The 12,255-nt window shown below is 45.9% G+C and overlaps 1 protein-coding gene across 1 annotated transcript; it reads left to right on the top strand.

Annotated features, from left to right (window-relative positions):
* The first annotated feature begins 4,869 nt into the window (after window positions 1-4,869).
* On the top strand, window positions 4,870-5,304 carry LOC138871526 (uncharacterized). Its single transcript, XM_070149407.1, has one exon. It carries the CDS (start codon window positions 4,870-4,872, stop codon window positions 5,302-5,304), a length of 435 nt encoding a protein of 144 aa, XP_070005508.1.
* The last annotated feature ends 6,951 nt before the right edge of the window (window positions 5,305-12,255 follow it).

Here is a 12,255-nt window from a genome sequence, read left to right as displayed (position 1 = left end):
ATGAAATTGCTTGCTTTTTGTATAACTTTGGAATGTTAGTTTCCAAGTTCTTGATTTCAAGATAAGACTTGAAGCTAGGAACAAATAGTCTAATTAGATAAGATCCTCCAAGTCTTAGTCACTTTAAGTCATAAGTCATATTTGATTATTAGGTAGACACCTACACTTATGTGTACTGAGTCACCTTCCTCAATTAGTGGCCTTGTGCCACATTTTTTGGGGGGTTAATTTTATTAATTTTTTATCTACTTATTAGTTAATTTTTGTGGTCATATGGTAACTCGCATGGTACTAGTTTATAATTATCGGGTATTATTACTCGATTTGAATTTTATCTCAAATTGGCCATTTTTAACGAAACTCGTTTTCTTTAATTCGTGTATGTGCGGTGAAATCCGGGGAACCGATTTCCCCTTGACATAATGCTTCGAAGAGTGACCCCGGAAACACGGGATTTCGGGTCAATCGCTTCTCTCGAAACCTATCGATGCCCTGCCAAGAATAACATCGGCTAAAGCCCCGACGGACGCAGGAATCCCCCTGACAAAATGCACCTGGGGTCGATCAAATCTACTCAAGTGGCTCGACATCAGCCCACATGCTATGTAAGGCTAACATGCTGTCAAACCTCATTCTTTTTTGTCATACAACACATCTTGTACTTAGTTTGGGCGTCCCTTCCCTATAAAAGGGGGGTCACCAACATCTTGTAGAGCATCTCCATTTCTCCACCAAAGCAACAATATCTCTCTCTTTCTCTCCTTCTCCTATTTTGTTCGTTCTCACTGGCTCGAGGCCGCTTTAACATCAATTGTCTTCTTACTTATTTCATGCTATATTGCGCAACTTTGGCCGTAAAGAGCCTTGATTGATTGTATCCTTAATTGTTATCCTATTCCCGATTTCCCCCCGATAGCGCGAGTTCGAATCGAGTCCCAACCCCGAGGTTCTTATCCACCGGCTTTGCATCCGAGAAACAGGCCCCTTTTGTATGATTACTGTCTTGTTTTAGCTTGCATTTCATCGTTAAGCTTCACGTTCTTAGCATCAATAGCTCTAACAACTAGCTTGGGAATAGATCACATATTTTTAGAATTCTATTTACAAATTTAATTGTTGTTACCATTTTCACGGTAAACAGTTTGGTGCCCACCGTGGGGCTAAAAATAATAGTGACTATTTTCTTGTTGGTTTCATTGCAAAAAATGCAAGTTATCTTTCACACTTATTCTTGCCCAAGATATTCACTTTCGGGGCAGGTTTCCTGGCTCAGCTAACGAAATGAGAAGCCGAAACCTCAAATGTGACAGAGAAGATGGAACGACCAACCTAGAGTCAGGTGCACCCCGGGTTCAATCAGAGCAAAACGTAGGGGTCCCCAACATATTCTCCACATGATTGTCAGAGGAACTAACGATATCCAAGGACTCATGTCCAAACGAATGAAAACATCCGCTACAGAAGAGGGACCGGCCCGAAAACGCTTATCCAAAGAAACCCTCATATTCAGCGAAGAGGATCTCGATGCCATGGGGGAACCGCATAACGATGCTTTGGTGATCTCGTTTCTCTTAAACAACACAAGGATAAAGCCCGTGCTTGTGGACCCGGGCAGTTTGGCCAACATAACCAGGTCAGAAGTAGTATAACAGCTAGGGTTGCTCGATCGAGTTGTTCCTATCCCCCGAATCCTCCACTGCTTCAACATGATCAGAGAAGAAACGAAAGGAGAAATAACCCTCTCGATCAACACGTCTAGAACAACCCAGAGCACCGAGTTTCAGGTCATTGACGGCCACATGAGATGCAATGCCTTGCTTGGCAGGCCTTGGATACACAATATAAGAGCAGTGCCTTCGACCTTGCACCAAGTGATAAGGTTCCCTACAAGGGACGACATCACAATAATACATGGAGAATAGCGGGTAGCGAGGAAAATGTGTGCGGTCCACCATGACACGCCAACCCCCATACACTCGGCCTCAAACAAGGAGAGAAGCATGCAGACTCTTGCAAAACCACGAGGAAGATTTCTGCGCCCCCCCGAACTTTCGTCGCCCTCGAAGAATTGGATGTGACCATATCGATAGTCTAAGAGCTGGAGCAGACCGTTCTGATCGAGAACCTCCCGGATCGCAAGGTATACCTAGGAACGGGGCTGACCCTCGAACTCAGGACAGGGTTTATCCAATTTCTTAGTAATAATATTGACTGTTTTGCCTGGTCCCACCTAGATATGATAGGTATCCCACTAGAAATAACCTCCTACAGGCTGAGCATCGATCCCAAATTCAAACCCATGAAGCAGAAGAGGAGACAGCAGTCCGAGGTAAAACATGCCTTTATTAAAGAGGAGGTAACGAAACTTCTTAAAATTGGATCCATTAGGGAGGTAAAGTATCCCTAATGGTTAGCTAACATAGTGGTAGTGCCAAAAAAGGGGAATAAGCTAAGGATGTGCGTAGATTATAAATATTTAAACAAAGCATGCCCTAAATATTCCTTCCCGCTGCCTAATATAGATCATTTGATCGATGCTACGGCCGACCATGAGACCCTCACCTTCCTCGATGCCTATCGGGGTACAATCAGATCTAGATGGACCTCGAGGATCGGGAAAAGACCTCATTCATCACGAAATATGGTATATATTGCAATAACGTGATGCCCTTGGGGCTAAAAACCGCAATGGCGACATACTAACGCCTAGTTAATAAAATGTTTGAGCATCAAATAGGTAAATCAATGGAAGTATTCATTGATGTTATGCTAGTTAAATCCCTGCACGCAGAGGACCATCTGACCCATTTGCAGGAAACTTTCAACATCCTCGGAAGCTACAACATGAAGATCAATCCCGAAAAGTGTGCCTTCGAAGTAGGCTCGGGCAAATTCCTAGATTTTATGGTCTTAAACAGGGGGATAGAGATCAACCCCGACAAAATATGGGCCATTAAAGAAATCACGGTGGTGAACAACATGAAAGCCGTCCAACGGCTGACGGGGCAAATCCCGGCCCTAGGCAGATTCATATCGAGGTCGTCAGACAAAAGTCACCACTTCTTCGCCCTACTCAAAAGAAAGAGCAACTTCAAATGGACTCTAGAATGCCAACACACCCTGGAAGAACTAAAATGGTATCTGTCCAGCCCGCCTTTGCTGCACACGCCCAAGGAGGATGAAACGTTGTACCAATACCTGGTCGTGTCTGAAATAGCGGTGAGCGGTCTATTAGTCCTACAAGAGCAAGGTACGCAATATCCTATGTATTATGTAATCCGAACCTTGGGGGACCCCCATGTAAGACATGGGGGTACCGTGTCTGAAAACCCGGTACCCCCATCTTGAAAAATTGGCGCTCGCACTAATAAGCTTCTCGCGCAAGCTGAAGCCTTACATTTAGTGCCACCATACTTGTGTCCTATCAACTTATCCTCTCTAGAGAGTACTGCACAAACCTGAGTTGTCGGGTCGACTGGCCAAATGGGCCATTGAACTCAGAGGATATGATATCGAGTATCAACCTCGGGCGGCTATTAAATCCCAAATCCTGGCAGATTTTGTGGCCGACTTTTCACCATCCCTTGTCCCCGAGGTAGAGAAGGAACTTTTACTACAATCAGGCACGTCCTCTGGGGTATGGACCCTATTCACGGATGGTGCCACAAACATTAGAGGATCCCGACTCTGTATAGTCCTAAAGTCACTTGTCGGCGGCATAATCAGACAGTTCATAAAAACCACAAAGCTAACTAACAATGAAGCCTAGTATTAGGCTATGATTGTAGGTTTAGAGTTGGCTAAGGGCTTGGGAGCCAAGGTTATCGAGGCAAAATGCGATTCGCTCCTCGTGGTAAGTCAGGTGAATGGGAGCTACGAAGCCCGGGAGGACAGGATGCAAAGAAATCTGGATAAGATCCAAATCACGTTGCACTGCTTCAAATAATGGACCTTGGTCCATGTACCCCGAGAGCAAAACAACGAGGCCGATGCCCTAGCGAACCTTGGATCGCCTGCTGAGGAGGAAGACCTGCTCCCCGGAGCTGTTGTCCAATTATTCAAGTCCGTGGTCGAGGAAGGTCATGCAAAAATCAACCCCACCAGCCTGACATGTGATTGGAGAAACAAATACACCGTTTATCTAAAGGATCGGAAACTGCCCGCCGATCCAAAAGAGTCAAGGTCCTTGCGAACCAAAGTGGCCCGGTTCTCGCTCGACGAAAATGGGGCCCTGTAAAGGAGAACTTTCGATGGCCCCCTGGCAGTATGCCTAGGACCGGGCGACACAGATTATGTTCTCCGAGAGATCCATGAGGGCACCTGCGGAAACCACTCCGGGGTAGACTCCGTAGTCCGAAAGGTAATTAGAGCAGGCTACTACTGGGATAGCATGGAAAGGGACGCCAAGGAGTTCGTCCGAAGATGCGACAAGTGTCAGAGATTTTCCCCCATGATCCACCAACCTGGCGAATAGCTACATTCCATTTTATCACCATGGCCATTCATGAAATGGGGAATGGACATTGTTGGCCCCTTGCCAAGGGCACCAGGTAAAGCTAGATTCATTTTGATTATGACTGATTACTTCTCAAAATGTGTAGAAGTGTAGGTCTTCGAAAAGATAAGAGAGAAGGAAGTCAAGAATTTTATATGGGAACACGTCATATGTCGGTTCGGGATCCCATCCGAAATAACATGCGACAACGGGAGGCAATTCATCGGGAGCAAGGTAAGACAGTTCCTTAAGGACAACAAAATCAAAAGGATCGTTTCGACGCCATACCACCCATGTGTGAACGGCTAGGCCGAATCCACGAATAAAACCATCATTCAAAACCTGAATAAGAAATTAGAAAGTGCCAAGGAAAAATGGCGAAAGACATTGCCAAGGTGCTGTGGGCGTATCGGACGACTCCAAAATCAAGCACAAGGGAGACACTTTTCTCTCTAGTGTATGGTGCCAAAGCACTAATACCAGTGGAGGTTGGGGAACCAAGCGCCAGATTCCGGCACTCTAGCGAAGAATCAAACCGCGAGAAAAAGGCAACGGCTCCTGAGCTGCTAAATGATAGACGAGAAGCCTCGCTAGTTCGGATGGCTGCCCAGAAGCAGAAAATCGAAAGATACTACAACAGGAGAATGAATCTCCGATATTTCGGAATCAGAGACATAGTCCTAAGGAAGGTTACTCTCAACACGCGAAACCCCAATGAAGGGAAGCTAGGCCAGAATTGGGAAGGGTCGTACCGTGTCCTCAGGATAGTTGGAAAAGGCTCCTATAAGCTTGGCACCATGGAAGGCTAGCAGCTCCCGAGCAACTGGAATGTGTCGATGCTCAAGCAGTATTACTGATAGGGCGCCCGATCATGAAATCCCATAGGGGCCCTCGAGCAGGCATCGCACTCTTTTTCCCTCAGTCAGGCTTTTTATCCCGAAACAGGTTTCTTGCCGGCAGGATTTTCCAACGAGGAGACATCTGCACACTCCCTAAAGAAGAATTCAAAGGGCCTATGGGACTCCCTTTGCAGTCTGCCCAGCTTTGGAAAATGATGAACGAGGCTCCGACAGGAGGCAAAGCACCTGGCCAAGCAGCCCGAGGAGCCGTACCCATGCGGGCCGAGCTCGCAGCAATAGGACAACATGTATTTATAGCCTATATTTACGCCAAGCAATAAAGAATATCTTTTCGGCATTTCATACTTCGAAAAAGGCTATTTCGACATATTCACAACAAAGGCCTCTCTACCGAATACGTCCCGAGATACTCGGAGACTTAAACGGTTCAATGCCCACACGACCCTAGGGTCGGAACCCCAGGCTCACAAAGCCCTCACAATGCAACTCCGAGTTCACGAGAAGTGGTCTTCAAGCTTAAACAAACTTGATGACTCGGAGACTATCGCCAATCACCGTGCACTGGAAAATCCAAAACTGTAAGAGCCCTAGCGGGCAGACTCGGCATAACAAGATCAATTCTACATCATACAAACTGTAAGACCTCAATATGCATGACAAATCGTAAGACCTCAATAGGCATGACAAACTATAAAACCTCAGTAGGCATGAAAACCTCGAAGTTTAGGATATACATCGCATTTGTAAGAATCCCTAAAGGGCATACCTTCACTGTAGACGCCAAAACTATCACTTGTGATCAAATATGGCTACGGCCAAATGCACATAACTACGGTCAAAACAACTGATATTTCCAAAATAACATGACTCGGGGACGCCCGACTATCGCTAAAAATCACAGGCCACTACTTCGAATATACTTCAAAAAGAACCGGTTAAAATAGGCTTCCCTCAATAGGCAATAACGAGCTCCGACCACGTCGACTCCAAACCGCAAGAGTGTTGATCTACTCGACCTACAAGATATGAACATTACGAGTTGCTCGAAACATCACCGACAATGTCTTAAAATCGAGGTTCCTTTGGAACCAACGATGGGTCAGGCAAAAATACTCTAAAAAGACCATAATGTGCGGAAACAAAGCCTACAAAAAAGCCCACTGGCAAAAATAGCATAAGAGCCATTGTCGCCAGCTAAGCAAGCCTGCGGGCCTCATATTGAAAGGTCTCTACGACCAAACAGCGTAAGAGCCATTGTCGCCAGCTAAAAAATTTTGACAACTTGAGGATTAAAATGAGCTCGAATCATAATCCGATTCGGAGACCGGATTTAAAATAGTTAACTATGCAAGTCTCCGAGCCACATATTGAAAGGTCTCAATGACCAAATGGCATAAGTGCCACTATCGCCGACCAAGAAATCGAGGAAATTTAAGGGTCGATTACTGCTCGAATCACAACGCGACTCGAAGACTAGACCCGAAAACTGCAATATGCCTAAGGGCATGAGTGCCACTATTGTCGGCCAGGAAATTGAGGAAGTTTAAGGGTCGATTGTAGCTCGAATCGCAATGCGACTTGGAGACTAGACCCGAAAAACTGCAATATGCCTAAGGGTATGGAATAAGTGCCACTATCGTCGGCCGAGTAAACCACCGGTCCACGCGCCCGTAAGGTTACTTCGACCCAGAGCATAAAAGGCCATCATCATCTGCTCATGCAGGCAGGAAAGAGCTTGTGGGTCAATTGAAGCTCGAGTCACAATGCGACTCGAAGACTAGACCCAAAATAGTTGGAACGGCAAATGCCCAAAGTCAAGAGAAAAAAACGATTGCTACCTGCCCGCACAAGCACAAAAATTCAAGGATAAGAAGGCTCGAGCCGGATCCTGACTCAGAGACTAATCCTAAACAGCCGGGCCAAGCACGGAACCCCCAGCACCTGCTCGCACCAAGGATCGTACTTAAGAGCCCCCGGGTCTATCCGATCAGTGTCGGACCTATGAGGATCCCACCAAACATCAAAACTAGCCTGCCCGTTCGAAAGCAATAACAAAGAAAAAGGTACAAAAGATATAAAGCTTCAAATTTCTTCTTATATATTACATGCCCAAAAAAGGCACATTCTCCATCTACAGGCATATTCTGCATATATCAGAAACAAAGCGACAAAGCGGCAAAATCTACACTCCGCACTAAAAGGGCTACAGCTTGTCAAAATTTGCCCTCTGAAACTTCAACAAAAAGTGACCAAGCGCCACGATTAATCCCCCTTACTCAAGCCAATTCCGCCGGGAAAACGGAGCCCCTTGCACCGACCTCCTTGAGTGCATCTCTTCGGGATCTATAGCGAAAATACTCCTCGATCCCCTTCTCTCGGTCGAGGGTTCGCTTCAACTAATCTTGGGCATCAGCAACACCTTTCATACAAATCTTTATCTCCCGATCAGCCTTGGTTCGGCTTAGTGCCACTTCGGCCCAAGCATCAATTATCTCAACTCTAAAACTTCGAAAGATTAGATTCGAAGTTTCCCAATCATACCAGGACGAACTTTGGCGCTGCCACAAGGAATTGTACCTTGAAGGCAGAGACCTTGGCCGAGGCATTCGTCCCCTCCAAAACTTGAGCATGCACTTTAGCCCTTAGCTCCCTACAAACAACTCCGACGCGGTTGACGCCGCCCTTAAGCCTTAAAAGTAGAAAGGGGTGAAGTGCGTACTACAAGAAGTCACATGATCCATCAAATAGCTCACGTTGTTTGGGCTCCAATACGCCTCATATCGCCAATACTACAGCTCATCTTCCTTCTATTTGCTAAGGAGCCTAAGGGACTCGCCCTCATACAGAATTTTTTGAGGCTTGGCCCCTTGACAAAGCAGCTCGGACCTAAGCCCATTACAAGCCCACACGAGGAAGGTCCAGCAGAGGAAGGAAGGCATGGCTGCTAAATTTGCCATCGTCATTAGCAGAGCCGGTGAAGCACGAGGCACACCGCCTGAAGTGTATCTTTTCATCTCTTCAAACAAATAATGAGGGTTTCGAAGTTGTGGCACTAGTAGCTAACACCTAGGAGGAACGATTCACCCAAGCCTGATCTCTAGTTTCCCCAAATAAGCAACCACTAAAGGCTGGCTCTGACGACCCCCGAGGAGGCGAAAGCAGCCTAACATTGCATATGGGAAAGGCGGCGACAATTCAAAAACAACCAAGAGCACCAGCCATCAGCACCATATCCGGCGCCTCTGTAATAGTCAATCCCGGAGGCCTCCATCGCGGTAAGACAAAGCCCCACAAGGCCAACAATGCCTTTGCCAAACGCAATTGTTTCTAACATACACTCATACAGAACAAGCCCCGAATGTTGATCTGGATGGTCTAAACGCAGGCAGACCTCCACTCGGAGACCGCATTCAAGAAGCCATCGGTGTCCCTAAACCCACCATCCCTCGAGCAACCCTCCTCTCAAAGGCCACTACGAAGTCCAAAAACACTACTCACACCTTCACGGTAAGGATCCGGCGGCCTGAGGTTACTGGTCCTATTTAGGGATAGAACATGAAGGACCCTACGCGAAGCTATTTTTATCAATCAAAGGCTCTAGGAATGATCGAGGTATTACCTGAGAATGGGTAACTCCTCAATAGAAGTCAATCGCATATGCTCCAAAGGGATATCTACAGTCAATCCGAAAGGGACCCCCAGGTACCTAAAAATGACCTTCACTCAGGATACCATTCTCAAGATCCAGGACTCTACCAACTATCTTCATGCGATTCGGAGAACCCGACGGCCCGAGCCTATCAGATCAACTTAGGCTCGATCCGAGGTATAACAATAGGCTCAGAAAGAAGCCATACCAATCAATAGAAGATTGGGAAAAATGCTAGCGTCCGAGCCAAGCATCGACGGCTAACAACGGAGGAAGACGTCCAAGGGACTCAAAGGGTATGAGAACATACAAAAGCAAGGCAAGAATTTAAAGCAAGAGTCAAGAAAAGGTATATTCATATTCATAAAGATCCATAAACAATGGCCCTCGAGGGTCCTTACATATGGTTACAGAAGCCCGCAAGGGGATCATCACACATAAAAAGGAAATCCAAAGATATGCATACAGCAAAAGCCTAAGAGTCTAGCCTACTTTTTATGCGACATCTCTATTGTCATCCCCTCAGGCATATGACCTCGAAGACAATATCTTCCAAGTTCGAGTCCCTCGAGGACCTCATCTCGAGTCCTTAGAATGGCATCTTCAAAAGGAAAAGAGATGAGGGAAGGAGACGAGATGAACCCCGCCAGTATCGATTCCACCAAGGCACTTCTTAAGATGTTGCCTCAGCCGGGGAGGCAACAGCCAGCGGGTACCACTGCCACACACCCTAGGAATCCAAAAGGGGTGCAACGCGCTGAGATAAGGGAAGAGGGTGAGCAGCGGTGTATAATCCGAGCCCCCTCTTGAGCAGCGGTGCACAGTCCAAAAATACCCCTAGAGTCGGAAGGAATCGACCCTCTGCCTCATCACCCTGAGCCGATAGCAGCAACAACAACAACGACGACAACAACAGTAATATCACGGAGGTGCAACTCCGTCCAACCGAAAAGAGACCAAGAAAGGAGTCAAGGCGCATATGGCATAAAATCTTGAAGCCTCACACCCCAAACACGGTAAGATGGTAGAGATGCAAGACAACAAGAAAGGAAGAAGAGATAGGAATCGAAGGGAGTTTGAATAAAAAAGCCAGCCGCAAGGAGCCCAATTTATATGGGAGGCAAAGCAACCAACGGGATCTCGGGTCAGTCGCTTCCTTCGAAACCTATAGATGTCCAGCCAAGAATAAAATCAGTTGAAGCCCTGGCGAATGCAGGAATCCCCCCAAGGAATGCACCCGAGGTCGATCAAATCTACTCAAGCTGCTCGACGACAGCCCACATGCGATGTAAGGCTAACAGGCTATCACATCTCATTCTCTTTTGTCATACTACACATTTTGTACTCAGTTTGGGCGTCCCTTTCCTATAAAAGGGGGGTCACCAACATCTTGTGGAGCAGCTCCATTTCTCCACTAAAGCAATAATATCTCTCTCTTTTTCTCCTATTTTGTCTGTTCTCACTGGCTCGAGGCCGCTTTAACATCAATTGTCTTCTTACTTATTTCATGCTATATTGAGCAACTTTGGCCGTAAAGAGCCTTTCTTGATCGTATCCTTAATTGTTATCCTATTCCTGATTTCCCCCCAATAGCGCGAGCTCGATTTAAGTCCCGACCCCGAGGTTCTTATCGACCGGCTTTACATCCGGGCAACAGGCCCCTTCGGTTTGATTACTGTCTTGTTTAGCTCGCATTTCATCATTCAGCTTCACGTTCTTAGTATCAACTGCTGTAACAACTAGCTCGGGAATATATCACGTATTTTTAGAATCCCATTTACAAATTTAATTGTTGTTACCATTTTCATGGTAAACATCGTGCATCCTTTATCCTTCATGATACTTATTTGTCGCTTGTTACAAATAGCATAAATATGCTAACCTCCAGATAATATCATCCCCCGAGTTTACGTTAAAGGTACAAAAGTTATCTGCCATGGAGAGAATGAGCTACGCGGGCACAGTTCCTTTGACTGCTTGACCCTTACAATTAATCCTAATAGTCAGGCCTTGGATTTCAATATTGAACAAAAATGACTTCTAAATTTCTTAACTTAGGACTTCAATTCATGACTCAAGGTGTGATGGCCCCCTAGTATTCGATAATGAAGTTTGAGGGCTTGAAAACTGTTGATCTAATACGGACGATCCATAGTGTCTGATCTTAGACCAATCTTCAAAACTAGGGTATCATGCTTACTGTTGCCTCGTTGCCATAAAACCCACTTTAGGAAAAAACCAATCCAAGGAAAAAAGAGTGAAACATGTGCTTTTAGACCTAATCCCCAGATTTGACTTTTACTCAATACCTGTACGAGTTAGTTCAAAGCGTAATAAACCACAAAAAAGTTTATGCTTTCATACCTTAGCAGTAGTGCCTCTTTAAGTGTGCCACATTCTAGTTGATGGGTAGTTGTACACCATTTTCGGACCCGAGATGGTATGAGACTTTCCCAGTTATATCGATGACTATGTACGGTCCCTCTCAGTTCGGGCCTAATTTTCCATCGTTTAGGTTTTTGGTGTACAGTGTGACCTTCCCCAATAACAAGTCCCCAATTTGAAAGTGTCGAAGGTTTGCCCTTCAGTTGTAATATGTTCCCATTCAATGTTTTTGGGCTGCTAACCGGACTAGGGCAGATTTTCGCCTTCTGTCATGTAAATTTAAGCTTGTGTCCATGGCCTCGTCGTTTGACGTCTCCCGTAGCATATTGGAACCTTAAACTCGGTTCTCCTACCTCTGCTGAAATCAATGTTTCTATGTCGTAGACTAGAGAGAATGATGTTTCACCAGTACTCAAATATTTCGTTGACTTGGTTAACAACGAGGAGGGAGTCGCACCTAGCTTCAACCACCGCAGCCCCCACGCTCTTAGCAAGTTCTAGGCTAGCAATCATAGCCTCATATTCAGCTTCATTGTTAGTCAATTTCACATTTCTAATAGACTGCCTTATTACATTACCCATGGGTGGTTTTAATATGACTCCCAATCTTCATCCTTTTGCGTTAGAAAAACCATCTGCAAATAGGGTCCAGACCCTTGAGCTAGTCCTCGATGCAAGCAATAATTCTTTCTCGACCTCAGGGATCAATGCTGGTGTGAAGTCGGCCACGAAGTCTACCAGTTTGGGGTTTGTACTCAATATCGTACCCGCTAACCTCTACAACCCATTTTGTTAGTCAACTCGAAAGCTCGGGTTTAAGCATAACATTCCTTAGCGGATACGAGGTCACGACACATATATGGTGA

The sequence above is a fragment of the Nicotiana sylvestris genome, chromosome 6 (assembly GCF_000393655.2).
Source record: "Nicotiana sylvestris chromosome 6, ASM39365v2, whole genome shotgun sequence".
NCBI lineage: Eukaryota > Viridiplantae > Streptophyta > Magnoliopsida > Solanales > Solanaceae > Nicotiana > Nicotiana sylvestris.
Note: the sequence above shows the minus strand (reverse complement) of the source record. Positions and strands in the feature narration are given on the sequence as shown.